At 39.7% G+C, this 19081-nt stretch overlaps 2 protein-coding genes across 9 annotated transcripts in view; both read right to left on the minus strand.

Annotated features, from left to right (window-relative positions):
- Positions 1 to 293: 293 nt before the first annotated feature.
- On the minus strand, positions 294 to 8225 carry RSL24D1 (ribosomal L24 domain containing 1). Its single transcript, XM_061446993.1, has 6 exons — positions 8067 to 8225; positions 5941 to 6054; positions 3521 to 3593; positions 2688 to 2751; positions 2101 to 2186; positions 294 to 685 (listed from the first exon to the last, which is right to left on the minus strand). The coding sequence occupies exons 1-6, from the start codon at positions 8145 to 8147 to the stop codon at positions 612 to 614; spliced, it is 492 nt and encodes a 163-aa protein (XP_061302977.1). The 5' UTR covers positions 8148 to 8225; the 3' UTR covers positions 294 to 611.
- Positions 8226 to 13633: 5408 nt separating this feature from the next.
- Positions 13634 to 19081, minus strand: part of RAB27A (RAB27A, member RAS oncogene family) — a 34536-nt gene continuing 29088 nt past the window's right edge. For all 8 annotated transcript variants that reach the window (XM_061447007.1, XM_061447006.1, XM_061447003.1 and 5 more), the window contains 4 exons: positions 18662 to 18747; positions 17818 to 17921; positions 16949 to 17072; positions 13634 to 14376 (listed from right to left, as the gene is read on the minus strand). In XM_061447007.1, the coding sequence (XP_061302991.1) occupies positions 14178 to 14376; positions 16949 to 17072; positions 17818 to 17921; positions 18662 to 18747 (513 nt within the window). In that variant the 3' untranslated portion in view covers positions 13634 to 14177. The remainder of the gene's footprint in view (positions 14377 to 16948; positions 17073 to 17817; positions 17922 to 18661; positions 18748 to 19081) is intronic.

The following is a 19081-nucleotide window of genomic DNA, read 5'->3' on the forward strand; positions in this document are numbered from 1 at the left end:
TGACTGTTTTCCAAACAGCCCTAAGTCCTATGCCAATGTTAGCCTTGCCAGGCTTAAGTGTCAACTGCAATGCAATCCTGGGGAAACTGACTAAAAAAGGAAATAAAACAAATACTATATGCATTCATAACAAAGCAAAAAAACATCAGAATGACAAGAATGCAAAGAAGTCCGGACTGCACTGAACTGAAGAAAACAATACATCCTGCCCTACCCTGTAACCATTAAGACGGATTTTTACCTACTTTTACCACTTTGAAAGAACAGATAAAATAAGACAAAATACGAAAAGCTCAGGGCCAACATCTTTTATTCCTGGAATTATCATGGAAAAGTTATGCAGAAAGTGTAACTTTCCAAGGAGCACACAGTATCTCAAACAATATGCTTTATTCTCCATCCTGCTGATATGTTCTCAAGTTACAGAACTGCAAGCACTGCCCAAAAAGGCATCCCTCTTACAATTTTTTTTTATAAAACCAAACTGCAAATTCCAGCTACTCACTAAAAAGTGTTTTTCTTCAACCAGAAGGATAGTTTTGAATGATACTATGAGAGGCAATAAAGAACTGTTAACTGCTGTAGAGATATAAATAGAAAATAAAAGTCTTTTAAGAGTCTTCTTCCATAGCCACATCCTCTTGTAGCTGCTGCACCATTTTGTCCTCCAGCTGTTTTGGTGTGCCTTCAAAGCAAAGAAAAAAGTTAAATTCAACATGTCTCTCTAAACACAAGTAACTGTTGTTCTCTGGACAATGTCTATTCTAGGAGTTTAGGAGTAACCCATCAAGCTTACAAATATTTATGGCTAACCTCTATCACCACCTAAAATTACTCAAGGTTTCAACAGAAGAGCTGATGCTGGTTTTATGCAAAATCTAAAAGCATATATTTTCATGTACTATGATGAACTTTGATAGAGCTCTTAGCAGAATCTTACAAAGGACTATAAAAATGCATTACTTTTAACAGATCAATGGCCTTCATCCATTAGTTTTCATACCAAGATTTAAGCCTTCCTGAATGCTGTTTTGGATGACAATTGTGTTAGCTCCCCATAATACTATCAAAAATAATAAAATCCAGGGCTGACATTTGATTCTGCTCTCCTGAAGGCCCAGCGGGAATTGCAAAGCACTGAAAATGTAGCTGTAATTTGACAGATGTGCTGCACACTATTGTGCATCATTCAGTTACCATAAGCAAAGGCAAACAACCAGGTTTATTCTTCTGAATTCAGATCTTTTTACATTTTCTCCTTCTTCCCTCAAACCAAAGTTTAAATTTATCCTAACAAAAGCTTGTTTGACACAAAAAACCACGGAGACAAAACCACTGGTTATTTTTATAAAACAGTAACTAATGGAAACTTCCCTCCATTACACTACTTCATTACCTGTATTTTATAAAAGACATCATCTTTACAATCCATTTTATCAACATCCTCTAACACAAGGCAGTGCTTGTAATAGTTTAGAAACCAAAAAATTATTTAGGAGAAAGAGATTTCTCCATCTGAAAAACTCAGTTCACTAACAAAGCATACACATTATTATACCTGAAATAGGCACAGATTTTGGTGAAAGTTTGCAAAATTTCCATGATATTTTAAATACTGCTAGGCTTACACTGAAGAAACAGTATTTTCATGCAAGTTTCACTATACACAGTGAACTACAATAAAACCTACTCTCAAAATTAGCTAAGAAATTCAAAAAGCAGTTTAACCACTGAATTTTGTATCAATCAATGGTATAGTCTGTTGAGTTCAAATAACCAGTTCAAAGGAAAGACTTAAATAGATGTATTGGGTTAACAAACACACAGTACATACAGTATCAGATGTTGAGTGCAATTTAAAATACTCAAATAAGGAAAAGCCCAGCATGCAGAACTGGCTAAGTAAAATGCTACATGTGACTCAGACCAAAGGCACTGCTTATGTTTAGTGGCAAGAGCTATTCTTATATTCAATAGACATATTAATTATAAGAAAAATGCACAGGATTTTGATCTGTAGAATTAGTTATATAAAAAAAAATCATCATTAAATTGTATACATAAATTAACCTAAGATAACGAGGTAAAGCAAGTTCTTACCTGCATGTGGAGCACGAAGAAGGTGGATATTCTGTTTGACTTCTTTGATGTCTTCTGCCTTCTGCAACTCTTTGCTCTTCTTTAATCTGGGGAGGGGAGAAATTAAATTCCATTACCTTCAAAGAGAAGATGTGTATTTTTGTTCCACTGCAAGACACATCTTTAGCTAAAGGTACGAAACTGTAAATAACTATAATTATAAGGAAATAAAGTATTTGAAAATGAATTCAAGCATATACTGGACACAAAAGAAAACAAACAAACAAAAAAAAATCAACAAAAACCCAACAAAAGCCACTACTACACCAACTTTTACCAGAAATTTGTTTAAATCTAAGACTGTTTTACAAACAAGGAAATATAACTATTATCAGGTGTACAAAACTACATTTCACTGAATAGCCAATGAAGCATAGTGGTTTGGTAGCATAGTAGAGCCCACTCAAACTATTCCACCCCATTGCTTGGATGACTGTGTCTGTACAAAGCAAATAACCATTTACAACTTTCAATAATCGTTTCTCTGGAAAGACTGACTGACTAAACAGGTTTGTAAGAGCTCCCATAATATAAATAGTTCTCCTCACCTGTTCATAATAAATCTAGCTTGACGTTTTTGCTTTATTTCCTCCACTCTCTTCATTGCATCAACTGAAATAAAGCAGAAGTTGTTTTAAGTATGCTTACATACCTACAGTTGAAAACACATGCCAGTTTGCGGAGCAACAGACACAGTATTCCATAATACCTCTATAGCAGAAGCAACTGTCATAGCATAGAGGAAGTTATTCCTTTCTCTGAAGAGCAGTGCAGAGAATATTCCATGTAGCAACTATGGTAGATTGTATTTTCAAACTTATTTATACTTCCACTTTTGTGTCTACATATATTTTCTACAATTAACCATCAATACAAAAGACTCTTACTCTCCTTGAGGTCAGATGCAAGCTACCACTTTCTCCTATGTGGCATTTGTTCATGACATAAGTAATTCTTCTACTTTATAGCAATTGATTTATTAAACCAACTGAAGTGGAATGAGTGGGAAGAAAGAAACAAGTGCATCAGTATAACGGTGTACACTGGAAGCCTCTTAAAAAGCTGGAGAACCACTAAGGTTTTTTGAAGATCATTCAAAAAAAACAGTTTTGGGGGAAAACAAAAAAAACACAAAGAAACAAAGAAAAAAAAAAAGCCCAAGAAACCAAATCCCCACCCCCAAAAAAGCCCCAAACAAGGGCAACTCCACATCTGTTCACAACTCAAACCTCCTCCACATATAAGAATCTGGTCATTATCCCAATAATTTCACATACAATTAATACAAAGTGTATCTATGAAGTCTTCTGAAAACATTTTTATATACAGTGAGTGTTCACTCCCCAAAGTTCACCTCTTGTCTTTTTCTACAGTGACTCACCAGTCTTGTTCCATAACTCTCTCTGGTATTTCACTGGTTCATTCCTACGTTTTTCAAACTCAAATGAATTATCCTGTATTAAGAAAAAGTAAATACAGATCATATACAAAGCATATTTAGATCAATACATTCTTCCTATAGCACTCACATAACTTGTATTTCACGTGGTATTTTTCCTCTCTTTCAGAATCTCAATTTCTGTACTCTATTTCCTTCTATTTTATAGTAATCCCTAAAGGTTGTTAGAGTAGAGAGTTTGACCTCAAAGTGTCAGAAGCCACAGTGATTTGTCTGAAGAGAAACATTCCCTCAGCTATTTTCCTTTTAGCGAGTCAAAAGGAACAGAGAAGACCAATGTGAAGTGGGAAATACAGAGTAGACTAGACAGGTGGAAGGCAAAATTGGAAGCATGTAGAGTAAGAAGCATTTAATCCAGGTCAAGTAAGTTCTGCTCAAGAGCCTGTATTTTGAAAAGGGTAAAAAAACCCAAAAAATCCAAACCCCAAAACTATTTCATTTTAAGAATATTGACACAATACAAATTAATTTGAAATTGTTGAATATTTCCTTCGAGGACAGTGGAGTTGGGACAGCTGGAGGTTTTTCTTTTTGCTGTTTAGGATTTTTTCCCCCAAGAGCTTAAGATGGAAAAATAATTTCCTCACTTTTTTTTTGTTAGGCATGCTTAGCTTTAATCCAAATTTATCTGAAGACTTTTCCCTCCCCAAAGGTTCTTTCTTGTAGTGGAGAAGCAGAGTTATCAGACCAGCTGCTGACCTTTACTTGAGCAGTTCCAAAGACAGAAACTACACAGAACAGCAAGAAATGGCACAAACGCACTCACAAGCCATGCTTTATTGGCAGATGAATGCTAGTTTTCACTAGGGGATAGCATTAAGCACATACGAGCTGCAGAGCACACCGTACACTAACATCTACATGCCACTCTACCTCTTACCAAAAAAATAGTCAAAAAGAACCTAAAATTCATTTTCAGCCAAGCATGACACAGCACCACATCAATTCACCGCAGTTTATCCCAAGTCAGCTTCTACATATTTATAACATATTGTTCTGTATCCTGAGAACACACCACAAACAGCAAAAACAAGTCCCACAAGAGTACAGATGTTCAAAGTGCCAGCGTCTTCTAACCTACACCCACAGAGATAAATTACAGCTACCTCATACTGGCCAGTGAATCTTTTCAATTCCAAGTATGAGGGGACAGACTGACCAACTCTGCCTCATTCTGAGTGACAGAATAAGACAGTCTTCCAAAAATACCTGATAGGATTATATCCTCCTTCAATTTTTTTAATAAATGTATATATATAAAAACAACAAAAAGGCATAAAACACTTGAAACCCATGAAAACAAGTATGTATTTAACCCCTTCCAATGTACCCGCTTAAAGCTGCAAGAACTGTCACCTTCCTACAAACTACAGTACTTCCCATTGTCACAAGCCTATTTAGACAGTTTCCCCAAAGCTGCCTCCTGAAAGAACAGATACCATCTGAACTACAACAAAGCACTGTGTTTCTATATTGATTTAACTCTTAGCATATAATCTCAAAACTGGAGCATACTGTCACCTATTTAGACATGTATAAAAGAATTTTTAATTACGTTATTTTCAAAAAAGGTAACTTAACTCAGCCCAAAACAGCTTGAAAGCAAGAAATATAATTACAGAAGGTTCCAATTAATCATGGCTTCTCAGAGTCACATTACAAAATAAAATCGTATTCTTCCCCTTGGAAGACCCACAGAAGGCAGCAAATCAGTGTCAAAATACTTACTAAATTGTTGATTATCTGTTTTTTGACAGAACACTCAGTCACAGTAATTCTTGAATTGTTTAAGAACTGCCCCATGAAATATGAGTATTCAGTATTTTTACCACTGAAGTAATTTTTGTTTTGATATTGTTTCTAAGATCTCACATGCTGGTTTTGAAACATGCCTACCTCTGCAAGGACTTTCTCTATATGCTGATTATTTTAAAGATACTTCAGAAGGTAACCATCTTACTGTGTCTACACAGAGAGACTTCCTGGAGTACCCAGTAACCCAGATTATCTGATTGTGCAGAAATACAACTACCAAATAGGTATATACAGAGGGTAGAGCATTTATATAGAGAAAAAAAATGCCTCTGATGTGGGAAGCACCATGTGTTACTGATACACCTGATACACTGGCTTCCACACCAAAGCTGAAACAGGAAGTTCCATGTTACAGTCAAGACGAATGAACAGCTCACTCGAGAAAACTCTCAGGTCACTGCCACAATCCCTCTTTTCTCCACTTACTGTCTGTCACATTCAGCCGACTGACCTAACCTGTTTGCAACTGAAGAGGCTGGATTTCTGCCATTTTAGTGAGTTAAGTGTAAACCACGACAACTTCTTACCACTGTCAGTTCTTTGCCAGCTGCCTTCCGGAATGCTTTGGTCCACCTCATCTTTCTGGGATTTCGCTTCCTTTTAAAGTTTCTGTGGCACTTTGATTTGCAGAATCTAAATATCTTCAAGAAGATGCGGAGGAAGAGGAACAAAACAAAACAAATGCTTACATTCAAATCGTAGAATCTTTGAATAGTTTGGGTTGGAAGGGACCCTCACCGGTCGTCTAGTTCCAACCCACCTCAATGGGCAGGGACATCTTCACCTAGGTCATGTTATATCTGCCCCACTGCAAGCATGATATCAAACGCTGAAGTTTCTCTAACAACATTGCTCATAAAAAATTACATTCATCCCACAAATGTCAATACTTTTAGTTCAAATACCGCTATTAACAAGAGGTTTCAAGCATATCCTCGTTCTTTCATTTACAGCCATTTTCACAGTTCTCAAATATTTACAATTAAGCTGATTATAAATAAAATATAGCAGACTTGTGAGAATCAACTGCAAAAATAACTATAAAGCCAAACCTGTACTATGAATAAACAATTGTCTATACCTGTCAGCACTTTCTAGACACAGCACCATCCTGACAACAAAAAATCCTCATACCTCTCACATAATATTTTTGAATGCAATACACACACACACACACAAAGTCTATCTTCTGGAGTGTAGCTTTAAGCCTTAAAGATTACCCTGCAGCAGGACTCCTAAGCACATCAGTTAAGTCCTGGATTGAATTTAGTGAAAGCTATTTTAAAGCATATACCAAACCATTCTAACTGACCTTTTTTCTCACACACGCCCTTTCCATTTTTCTACAGATTCTAGACTGATTTTAGGTACCTGTCACTGCCTGCCATCAAAGCACCTTATGCTCATCTGGGTGATGTTTTCAGGCCCATTAAAGATGCATTAAAAACTTCACTACTCATAATTTAAATTTCCCCTTTGCTGGTACTGCAATGATGTAATTAACAGCCAAGCTGGAGAACAGCCTCTACTGCAAACTGTGCACATCCAACAGAGATTTTCCAGTCAAAAACAGTACGCGGCAAGGTGCCAGTTAGGGCATGGGGGGAGGAGGGAACAGGCAATACACATAATCATACCCCTATCTGCAGTTCTTAATATTCCTTAAATCTGCGCATCCCTTGAACTATCCTGGCCTGGCTGGTATCCAAAGCAGAGCTGGAACTTGACTTCAGAATACTAAAAATTAAATTCGTTATTAATGAGGTTTTGAAAACCCTATTTTCTTCAATCACACACTCCTTCCCATCTAAAGTCATTTCTAGAGAAAATGAATAGAAAATATGAAACTTATAGAGAAGAGAACCAGCTTCGAGTAACTGTATTTTATTAAATGCTTCTACCATGTTTTTTCAGCTTACCCCAATCAAACCTGCCGTTGCATTCAGCTCTTTCATAGGTTATCAGTTCACAACTCTCCTGCCATTGTGCTACTTTTTCCAACACACACCTTGTGGCCATTTTCTAGTAAATGGGACTGTGCCAGCCTACATATACCTCTAAACTCCCAGAAACTGTACCTCAGAAGCTGACCCAGGCTTTGACACCCAAGCACGGGAAGGAAGCTATCCGTAAGCTTCGCTGCACCCTGGGGCCTGCAGTGCCCTGTAATGAGCTCAGCAGCGGCCGGGAGACCACTCACAGTTTTACACAGGACTGTCGCCGCCTCGCAAAGCCCTCAGTGCAGCGCTCGTCCCGCCGACGGCCCCAGCTGGGTGAGTCCCACCAGGTACCCGCTGAGGTATCGGTCACCACAGCACGCGTAACGGCCAGCGCGGGCCGCGCGGTGGGTGAGGCCGCCCCATACACCTCGCGACCCCGGCACGGCTGCGCTGGGCGGAGACACCGCGGCTCCGGCAGCACGAGGGAAGCGCTGCGCCCCCGGGCGGGGACCCCGGCAACACGGGGGGGTGTAACCGAGCCGCGAGAGAAGCGCACACGGGGGACGGGGATAAGGCCGCTGCCCGCTCCCGCAGCGCGGCTGCCTTCGGGGCCCCACGTGTGACAGGGGAGGCCTCCCCGCAGCTGCCGGGCCAGGCCCAGCCGGGCAGGCGGTGAGAGGCAGCGGGAGCCGGCGCTGCCGGGCGGTCAGTACCTTGCAGTCGTTGCGCACGAACATGACGCCGTGCCCCGGGTAGATGGGCCCCGAGCAGAAGTAGCACTTCTCGATCCGCATCGCGCCGCGCGCCCCGCCGGAACCGCGCGCTCAGCTGACCGGAGGCGGAGCGGCGCCGCCCGGCAGAGAGGCCACAGCACCCCCTGCCGGCCGCGGGGCGCCAAGCGGCGGTGGAAGCGTGCCCGGGCGGGCGGTTGGGTTTGAGCTGGGAAAGGTGCACGGCTGTGCAAGGAGAGAGACCTACGGTGTTTTAGCGACAGCGGGATCGCTACGGAAAGTAAAGCAGGGCAGGCATACGGGGAAGGGGGAAGGCATTACTGCTCCGAAAGCGAGAGAAGGGGCCACAGGGCCAGCCCCTGCACAATGCTGGGGCCAGGTTGTAGGAAGTTCTCACTGCTGTGCTCTGGGGGAAGCTATAGGAAAGTCCCACGCGTTGGCTGACTGGAGCCACAGTTGCTAAGTCACTGCACAGAGGTACTGGGGGCAGGGCTGAGAAAAGCAGTAAAAACGCCAAAAAGCACGGACGTGTTATGTTGACTCACCGGATAGACCCATCAGCCCCAGACATGCCAGGTGCAGTCATGACACCGAGAGCATGGTCCAGCCTTTGAATGCACTAGAGAGAATCCTGTTGAGAGCTGGGAAATACTCATGCCCCTGGAAGCATTATAAAACCTCAGAACCCCCGGAAAACAGAAATGAACCCCATACACAGAAATGAAGCTGGGGTAAACTCTCAGACAATACTGCATCTCCAAATCTAAGCTGACTTTTCTCTTTCCCAAGTGACCCTCTGCTTCCCTGAAACACGTTTGTATCTTAGTATGGAAATCAAATACAAATGAAAAGATTTTGTGATCAGCTTGTGTTTGATCCCTTCTGGCTTCTCATTATGAATGCTATGTTACAAATTAATGAAGCTGAAATAGCTCAGTATTAATATAAGGATAAAGACGGTAGCCCATGGAAAGGGAGTCAGACACAGATTTTTAAACCTGTAATTGATTTACTCTGGAATTCAGACAAATCAGTTTCTGCTCCATTTCCATATTTGTAAGATCCAAGCTTCCTACAGGGGAATTAACTTTTAAAGCAAAATTTGAAGTACTGTCTAAAAGTGATGGCTCTGCATGCATTACCCTAAGGAACCCGTTGCTCCTTCTGGTCCCCTCCTACAAAGTTACCTGTTTATCATGAAAGGTTCTAAATCCTAGGCCCTGTACCTTCCTAAACTGTTTGCAGTTGGAGCTCTGCAGTTTTAGAGTCTGACATCTTCCTCACCACATAAGGCTTTAAAACCATAATTCCTGTTTCTCCATTTAAAAGAAATTACCTGAGTATTTGGTAAAAAAAAAATCCACGTGTTGAATTGCATGTTCCCTAAGGGCAGTTTTAGCTTTCTGGTTTCTAGAACGACAGAAAAAGGCAGTTAGCTTGGGGCTATATGAAGAAAAGATGGAAGAAAATAAAAGAATAGCCTTAGCTCAGTCATTAACCTTATCAGCACAGAACTTGTCTCCAATCTATTTGCAAACCAGACCTCAGCCACATCCTATTGCAGGAGACAGAGGCTAGAGCATATGACTTGTGACTAGCACTCACCCCCAGCCCTGAGGAACAACAGCTCTGAACTGACTCAGAGCCAGAAAGCAAGATAGGACTGTACAGGATATTAGCTAGGCTCACGCTGCACGCCGGAGGGAAGGCTCTGTGGCTGTGACAGAAGATGGCAACCTGGCTGATAAGAGGCAATAGTAGACACACATACACAAAGCAACTTTATGAGGGAAACTACGAAGACACTGAGTTTACAGCTAGAGGCAAAACCAAACAGTAAACAAGTTTGCTTAGGTCTAGGGCTGCTGTGCTTTGGCATATGCAATTGCAATCCTCTTTTTCAGTTTGATTACTTTGAGTTTCCTGTTCATGTGACTTTATTTTCCCCTATGGGCTGTATTTATTTCACTGAAAACAGCTTTTTCTGGCGGAGTACTGTATTGTGAAGTCTTTGGTGGCTTCTACAATTTAAGCACTGCCAATTACAGACTGTCACCAACGCCTCCAGCAGACAGATGGGATGTGAGAGCACAGTGATACTACAAGCATTTGTAACTAGACTCCCCTCAACACCTTTCTTCACACCAAGGCGCTAACCTCCTCTTCAAGTACAAACCATTGTGCTGTGGATTGCAAGTGCTTATTCCTGATCTAAAAGCAATTTATACTGAAGGTTGCTGGAGCCAGAATCCAGTTTAATTATAAAAAATGAACAAGTACTTCTACTCAATTAAGTTACTCACAGACAGAATTAGGTATCCAGCTGACAAACAGCTTCACTGTAAGAGATTCTGCAGCAAACTGAGCTTGTTTAATTTCTGACACAGATTACCACAGCAAGAATTGTTTCACCAAACATCTCAGCTTCATATGTTAAACTCATAGCAAAGGTCTGGTCTGCAAATATTTAGGTACTTGTCCAAGTTTCTTAATGTAAGTAAACATTCATATAAACTGTTGTGTACAACCGTATATAAGAACTGACAACTGTCAGGCATGTGCACTTGTAGGACAAAGCATACAATCATGTCAGTTGAAAGACACTTCTCAGGTCATCTAGACCAAAATCCTGCTCAAAGCAGGGCAAATTAACATCAGGTGGCTCAGGGCCACATCCAGTTGAGATTTTGGTGTCTTCAAGGATGCAGATTCCATAACTTTCCTTAGCTTCTGCTCCAGATTCTAACTACTTGTATAGTTACATTCTTTTCCTAACAAGAACTTTTCTCTGCTGCCTCTCTCCTATCCCTATTCTATGCCCTCTGAGATGGGTCTGGCTCCAACTTCTGTATACCCTCCCATTGGATAGTTCAAGACAGAGGAAAGGTCTCCCTTAGTTTCCTCTTCTAAAGCTAAGCAAACCCAGTTCCCTCTCCTCTTATCCCTTGTTCTCCAATTCTCTGATCCCACAGGCATCCACTGCACTCGCACCGGTGTGAGTACATTGGGGTGTCCAAAACAGAATGCCAGATGTGGTCTTACAATTACTGGAATACCCAGTCATACCTGCCCTTGTTAAAATTAATGAGGTTTGGTTCAGCTCATTTCTCTCACCTGTCAAGGAACCTCTGAATAGCAGCTGTGTCCTCCAGCATATCATAACCTACTTAGTAATACATGCTGCTCTTGATTGTGAAAACTCAGGCTCCTTACCTTTGTGGAAGCTACAGATTTTACAAGATGTACCGTGTGATTCCCTTTGCTCTGAACATGCTACATGCTCACATTAGCAGCTTTTTGAATGTTTTATGAATACAGAAGTGTTGCCTTTATTTTCTTCTATGGGTCTGAGCTCCTTCTGGCACCACCCAGGATGCATCAGGGCCCCATCTGACTGGTTTGGTCAGTGCATCAAGAAGTACCAAGGCCACAGAAGAGAACTGAAAAACCCACAACACATAGGGACAATGAAGAAAGACACAGACTGATACTGAATTGAGACAACAGGAAATGTTACAATTCAATTCAACAAATGCCGACAAGATTCAGGTCAAGAATGTTTAACTATTTTATATTGGGAAGAAAACCTGGGACAATGCATCATAATAATTTCCAAAACTTTGTTCCATTACAGATCCATGTTTTGGTCTGATACTGAATAGAGACAGCTTTTCTAGAAATAACAGTTTCTCATCACATGAGAATTCTTATTTGTTTGTTTTGTAAAACCAGGACTAGACCAGCAACAGTAGCATAACTCACTGTTAAGGAACATCTACCAGGATCTCTCATGAGAGTTAAAAAGGGAACAAAAGTTTTAACACAAAATAATTCAAACAGATAAATCTTATGGCACATTTCAAAGGCTGACATCGAAGCAATTTTATGTAGACTCTTTTTATATAGTAAATAGTTACATATAATATCCATGACAAAAATATTACAGCTTTTGTATTTAATATCCAATCTAAGTATTCAAAAGAAAATATTTTTACAACATTTCAGTAGTCACTTAGCTCAGTAGTTGGTTGTAATAATCCTTAATGTTTTCAGGAACTGGATGGAGCTATAAGCACAAAAACTCCTATTAAAGTTAATACATGACAAAGTTCCACTGCAACCCTCTGAAAAGCAAAGAGTTACATTAGAAGAAATTCAGACACAGAAGTACACTGAAATATGTTGTGTCCTACGCAGAGCCGGATACTCTACTGGTAAGAAACATGATGGTAACTTCACAAGGCACTCCGAATTAAACTACAGTAACTCCAGTCCACAAGCATTTTAGAATCTTGGTATTGTGCAGTATAAAAAAACCCAGACCAACCCCACACCTATATTTATTCAGTATAAATTGGTTTAATCTCTGTCCTAGCCCCAGAGCAGTCAAATTATATTGCACTTATAAAATATTCTGTGTAGGCTGTGATAAAATCTAGTATTTACACACTGTGTTTGTTAAAGAACAATGCAATGTAAAATATTTTAAGAACCAAGATTTAACACTAATTCTTGTATTACTAATATAACCAGAGGCTACATTAAAAAAAAAAAAAAAGTATATTTTATTAACTCCTATTCTAGAAACATTTTTGGTCCTTCAGAAAACTTGTGCTGCAATTCATGTTCACAACTGGTATCAATGCCAGCCTGAAACTGCAATAGTCAGAATATTTAAATAAATAAAAACATGATTTCTGAAGACGTAATAGCTTCGGAGTTCTGTAAACTGGCTGCTGAGGAAAGTCTGTAACAAGACTCAATTTGGCATATGTTACTTTAATTGGCAATACCTTACAGTTATACAACCTCTGCCAGGGTAGAAAACAGTTTGGTAGGCACATCTTATAAATCTGTCTGGAAAAAAGACCCAAAAAATACTGACTGTTCCTTAGTTATATGAACAATTAAAATGATCAAAGAGTAACATGATCCACTGAAACCAAAACTGACATTTATGTGATTTGGGGGTGGCGAGGTGGGGGAAAGGGGGGAGAAAATTCTGTCTGTTCTTTTTTAAATACAACCTAAAGGAAATGAACAAACCATAAATGAATATATGATAAACATGAAGTACAGGACACAAAGGTTGGCAGAATAAAATGGGCATAATAAATTTATAGAAATACTGATCTAGACAGAACTGGTGTCGCAGCTGCAGCTCACCAGCAGACAATCATAATTTTTCAATTGAAATTTGAAGAAACTTCCTAAATCTGTGTTTGGTAAAACAAATTCAGTGCAACGCACTAGCTCTGATGAAACTTTGCTGACATCTAAGTTGCCCTACATTCCCGTTAAAACATAAGTGGTAACAAAAGAAAAGTAACAACAGCTGTAGCATTATACCTTTTATATATAAACATATGGATATGCATGTTCTAGAAATTCAAATGATGTCACGAGGCCTCATAATCTGTGCTGGGTATATTTTATATAGTACAGTTGTAGTTTACATGTTCAATTTCATGACATACCCAAAGTGCTCTACACATGCACCTCTGTGCTTCTCTGTAATTTTTATTCAATATAGAATAGCTTTCCTTTGGTTTTCATCACTGAAAACTGGTGGTTTGAGAGAGCAAGGAAAAGCTATTTGCAGGATTTTATGGAAAACACAGGATTTGCTCTTTCAGATTGTTACTGACTGATGAAATGACTAAATGTTTCTGTTCAAAACCATGAACCATGTTGGTAAGCTTTCTGTTAGAGACTAAGAGCTGTCACGGTACCTAATTTAAATGCCTCCTCTGTGTAGTTCATGAAGGCTTCAAAGGGCAACTGAAAATCCTTCAGTTCAGAAGCCTACCCTTTCTCATTGCCAATACAGAAAGATGTTTCTGCAAGTGGCAATGAAAATTCCTCTCCCTTTCCACAGTACAGAATTAGAGGAATATCCAGTGCTACACCTAATTAAACCTCTGTCCCATCACTAATAAACTGCAAGCAAAGATGAATGTTGAGAGGAAAAAACCAAATACTAATATCAAGGACTAACATAGCTCATTAAATAACTACAGTGTGATTTGTCCATAAGTTAAACAGTTAAGCTGCAACTGTACTATACTTGATATAAACTTAATTGTAACTGAGTTAACAGCCACATTTGCCTTTTTCTTGCTCCTCATTCAGTTGTTCTGTAGAGCTGTGCCCATTGGAGCGTACCACCCCTTCTGGGATCCAGGATTTATCCACACACCGTTCCATGCGCTTCATAATGAGGTCAAGCAGAGTTTCAATAGCTTTGCTTACATTATTCCCGTTAGCTGCACTGGTTTCAAAATACGGTATTCTGCAGAAGAAAAAAACCACAAACTTGCATCATACAATTTGTATTCATAGGAGAAAATACATGATTACTGCCATATACCAAGAAATCACATAAACACTGTCATTGCATAGCAGAAACACATAAAATGATCAGTGGTCTGCAACCCAAAATAAGTTAATGAAATGATCAACTCTGTAGGTAAGACAGAAGGAAAAGCTTTAATTTACATCCTGGAGTCCACAATCTAGAGAGGCATTGGTCAGTATGAGTTCCCAAAGTTATGCTCCTGATGTCTGCTTTTTTCAGCCCTGTTCCCCACAAGAGATACAATTACTTTATGTGACCTTGTGTGCATAAGCGTTCTCCTTACCAACTTCTACCTACATCAGGTAGGGAGTCATTGCAAGAGAGTAACGCTGTAATGCACATTCCCCTGCAGGCAAGGCAGTAAAGGCTCCTAATGCAATATTCTTACTACAAAAGGTGACTGTTTCTTCTGTTGACACCTTAACTATAAACTCTCTTACCTTAAAAAAAAAAAAAACAACAAAACTCAGTGCTCATACCACTTATTTCTTTGTTAATCAAAGAACTGAAAATACATTGCTACTTTTCATGATTGTGGAACAGGGAATTTCAATGGCTTTGACCCTCTGCGCTCAGAGGGTGCAGAGGCTAGCACCACATGGTGGTGCTAGAGCGGCTGCATTAGTGTTCCTCCCCAAGGGACCAATACAATCACTTCAGTTTTAACTATTTCTTACTTAACTTGCAAGATTCGATGAATGGTGAAAATATTATCTTACTGTTGCAGGGTGAAGGCCTCCTGCAGCCATTTTCAGAATACATCACTTACCAGTACAAGACTTTTCCACAGAAAGAGGGTAATCACTATCTCCCACTTTAGTTACCAGAAAACTGGTTTTGCTGCAACAGGATTTACCTTGCTTCCCCTCAGGAATAAATGACTCTTAGCAACTATCCCTTCTTACCTTTACAGGGCAGAGAACTTTGTAACTGTCTACAGATTGGACATGATCTGTACCTCTGATTTTATTCCTAAATTAAGTTGGCATTTTCAGTCACAAAGAGAAGCATTTCAGAAATTATTTCAAAGTCACACACAATGATCTCTTTCAAATCTTTAAGAAATGGCCACATGCAATCTGCTACTGTTTAAAAGTTTTTGCTCTTTCACAAGCAGCTGCTTGAAGTACCATATACACTTGCTGCTGTTTGTGTGACATCGACATCAAACAAACATTTTCACAGGGGAAGGAAAAAGAAAAGAGTGTAATATTGCACTAAACCTATTTGTCTCTAATAGATTGCTTCTGATCTGCCTCCCATGAGTTTTCAAGGTCAAGGAAAACTAATTTGTGGCTATGTAATAAGAAATAGCATGGCACAACAGGACTAGACCTGAAGAGCAAGCCAGTTAGCACTGAGGACTAGTATTCACACAATGCATGTTTTGCGGGCTTTACTTTGGATCAGCTCTGATCTACTCCTCCAGACAGGATGCAGATTACAAGTCGGAGCACATTGTCTAGTTTAGTTTTCACTTGAGAAGGAATCCAGTTCACATGCTAGAAACCTGCTCCACTGTGTGAATTAAATCACAGTAAATGCATCAGAAGACTTGCTTCAAAAGTGCACTTCTGATCCACACTGAAATGCAAACATAATCCAGAGAAAAATCCCATGGAAGAGTTAAGTGCGTATAAAAGTACTATGGGATTAATTAGTATTCGATAGGAACAAAGATTTCAAGTAGTCCCTTTAAGGACATGGGGAAGGGCAAGGTTACCCTGTCTTCCTGCTGTCTGACTTGGTTTTCAGTCAGGGAGTCTGTGAGAATGCAGATGGCCTGTAAGAAACCATGACTGACCCCTCTGAAGATAAGTCACCAGGCATGTACCTAAGGTACAGTCCTAACAAAATTGCTTGAACAGTTGAGGGAAGATTGATTGGGCAGAGGAAACAGTGGTCTAGACCAGAACTGCTCTTCTGTGGGAGCCATCCAAACACTGGTGAATGTGCCCCAAGGCTCTCAAAGACACTCCATGGCCATGCCAGACAATGGCTGCCTTAGAATGAACTTCTGTAAAAAAACTCACCTCGTCAATCATTGCTTGGTATTATTTTTGCTTTCCCTACAATCTGATACGACACTGATCACATCACCAAATACTCTTTTGGATTTCACTTTGTAAGAGACAAGGGTTTTCTGTGCCTCACAGAAAGCCTCAGCACATGCAAGATCAAACAATTAGACACACACCCCCCCCCTTCTTTCAACTGCATCTCCAGCTAAATGATATATCTCTTTTCCAGAATGTTTGTGAAAATTCACTTTTTTCACTGACAAGGAGATTAACCCATCTCCAGTGCAAGACTGCTGCAACACTAAGTATGAACTTTTAGGCAGTGCAGAAAACATTAATCTCTTGACAGAAAAAAAGCTACCGTACTGGCCAGTTAAGCACTCTAAAATGCCTATTCTCACAATAACGTTTGAGTATACAGAAAAGGCATTTAAAAAGGTTCATTCTGCTTTAAACGCAGCAATAACTGGAAGGAAGTCAGTTACCCATATTTTCCTGCAAGTTCCTTCGCTTCTTCTTCTTTCACCACTCTTTGGTCTTCCAGATCACTCTTGTTTCCACATAATACAATGTCAGGGTTTTCACAATATGCATGCATTTGTAGCTGACCTAACAGCAACAACATGAATAGGGGTCACAATTTGCAATCACACACGAAGCTCACTAAGAACACTACCATATTTCAGGGAACACAAAGTCCTTCAGGAAAATGACTCTTTGAAAGACAGAAAACAGTGTGTTCTCTGGTACCTCACAGGACTTCTGCTATTGCTCTGAGGAGCCAGAAAACAGGCGGCCATCCACTATCACATACCCAGTGAAAAAGTCGGAGGAGCAGAAGCCTGACAAAGCTAGCATGAAGCTGTGTATTTGTAACTTTAGGAGTTATGCTCACCAAGCATCTTCAGTGAGCTGCCAGGAAAGGATATACTTCCCTCTCCTGAAGGATGATGGAGTCTGGGAACTCCTCTGTCTAGGTGCACCAGCCTAGTAACATTCGCCTTCCATTAAGTTTAGCTGACAAAGCTTAAGTTGAGTCAAAACAGAGTTTTGCATAGGCTTTCCACACACTAAAATTACTGAATATCATCAGAGCCAGGGATATGATTTTCTCTCAGCTTGCTTTCATCTAGGTTAAGATTCAAGTTCAGCTGGCAAGGCTGAATTTCAGGTAAGCACTAGAAGCCACTGCTAGCAGCTACTATAATTATGAATGCAACATTTTCTTTCTTCTACTGAGAAAGCTATAAGAAACAGTATTTCCAGCTCTATTTCTCAGTGAGACTCTGTATTTATAAAAACACAACCCTCTCCCCACCCATGCTAAGAAAGAAAGAAAAAAGAAATGCCATACTTATCCAGTTCCTGACATTCAGAAAGCTTTGCTCATTTGTCAGATCAAAGAGCAGAAGAAACCCCATGGCATCTCTGAAGAAAGCCGTTGTCAGGCTACGAAACCTAGACCAGTGAAAGTAAATTCGTTGGTTCATCTGACAACTTACTTTGAAAATATAATAGCATAGAGGCATAAAACTGAGGTAATTTAAGACTGAGTTAACTGGAATGAAATATTAATCATAATTGTTCTGCTGATGTAGGGACGGCATAACAAGAACTTCTAACATTACTATGGTCTAATCAAGGCCTGAGGAAGTCAAGGAGACACTTCGCTCTCACATGAGAATGACTTTAGACAAAGTCTTCTACTATAAAGCATGACTTGATCAAGATTCAGGAATTTGGTCCCTAATCACATCAGTTCTTGATTTTAAGACTACCAACCACTACACTGCTAGTCTTTTGATAGACAAATAGAAAAGAATCTTTTGAGGCCATTTCATCTGTCTGACTTTCCCAAGACCTCAACATACTTGCATAAATTTAAGGAAAACTGATAGAAAAAAAAGCTTTAAAAGCATCTCTATGTATTGATTATGAAAAAATAAACTGAAAGTTTCCAAAAGCCAAAAAGCAACAATTACAGTTTTAATGTTCTGCAGTTGGAAATTACAATTGTAATTTAATGGGTATTCATAGGAAACTTTCTATTGCTGTTAAAATGAAAGTAAGCACACTTCCCCATCCCAAGTCATACAATTAAAATGTAACAATCAATAAAGAGAATTCATGCACTCTGTCCCATTCACAACTAGCTTGATGACCCGTGCCTTACTTGCTAGATGTGGGATGGAACATACCTTTCCTGCCCTGCAGTATCCCAGAGCTGAAGATGTATCCTCTGTCCTCTGCCACCAATGCCATCTGGCCCGTTGGGTCTATATACCTGTAAAAGGTAAATTTGCAAGACTGAATGTTAGAGGTCCAACCCCTATAGAACACAAAATAACTGACATTTTAAGTCGCTAAATGCAGCAAAACTAGCACTGTCAATGCAAAGATCCCAAGTGCAACTCAATCCATCTGCTTTATAAGACAAAAGTAATATGGGATGCACTTTATTCTGCATCAAACTGAATATTTAAAAATAAGGGTAAAAGTGAAATTGGCAGTTTCATTACACAAGCTTAATTTTACTATTTTTGTTTTCTATTTAACTGTTATCTTGTATCAAATTGCTTTACTTCCATCTTGTGTTGAAATTAAAATATAAGAAAGCA

The sequence above is a fragment of the Pezoporus flaviventris genome, unplaced genomic scaffold, assembly GCF_033815535.1.
Source record: "Pezoporus flaviventris isolate CSIRO_AGI_PZ_B2104156 unplaced genomic scaffold, CSIRO_AGI_Pfla_v1 ptg000006l, whole genome shotgun sequence".
NCBI lineage: Eukaryota > Metazoa > Chordata > Aves > Psittaciformes > Psittacidae > Pezoporus > Pezoporus flaviventris.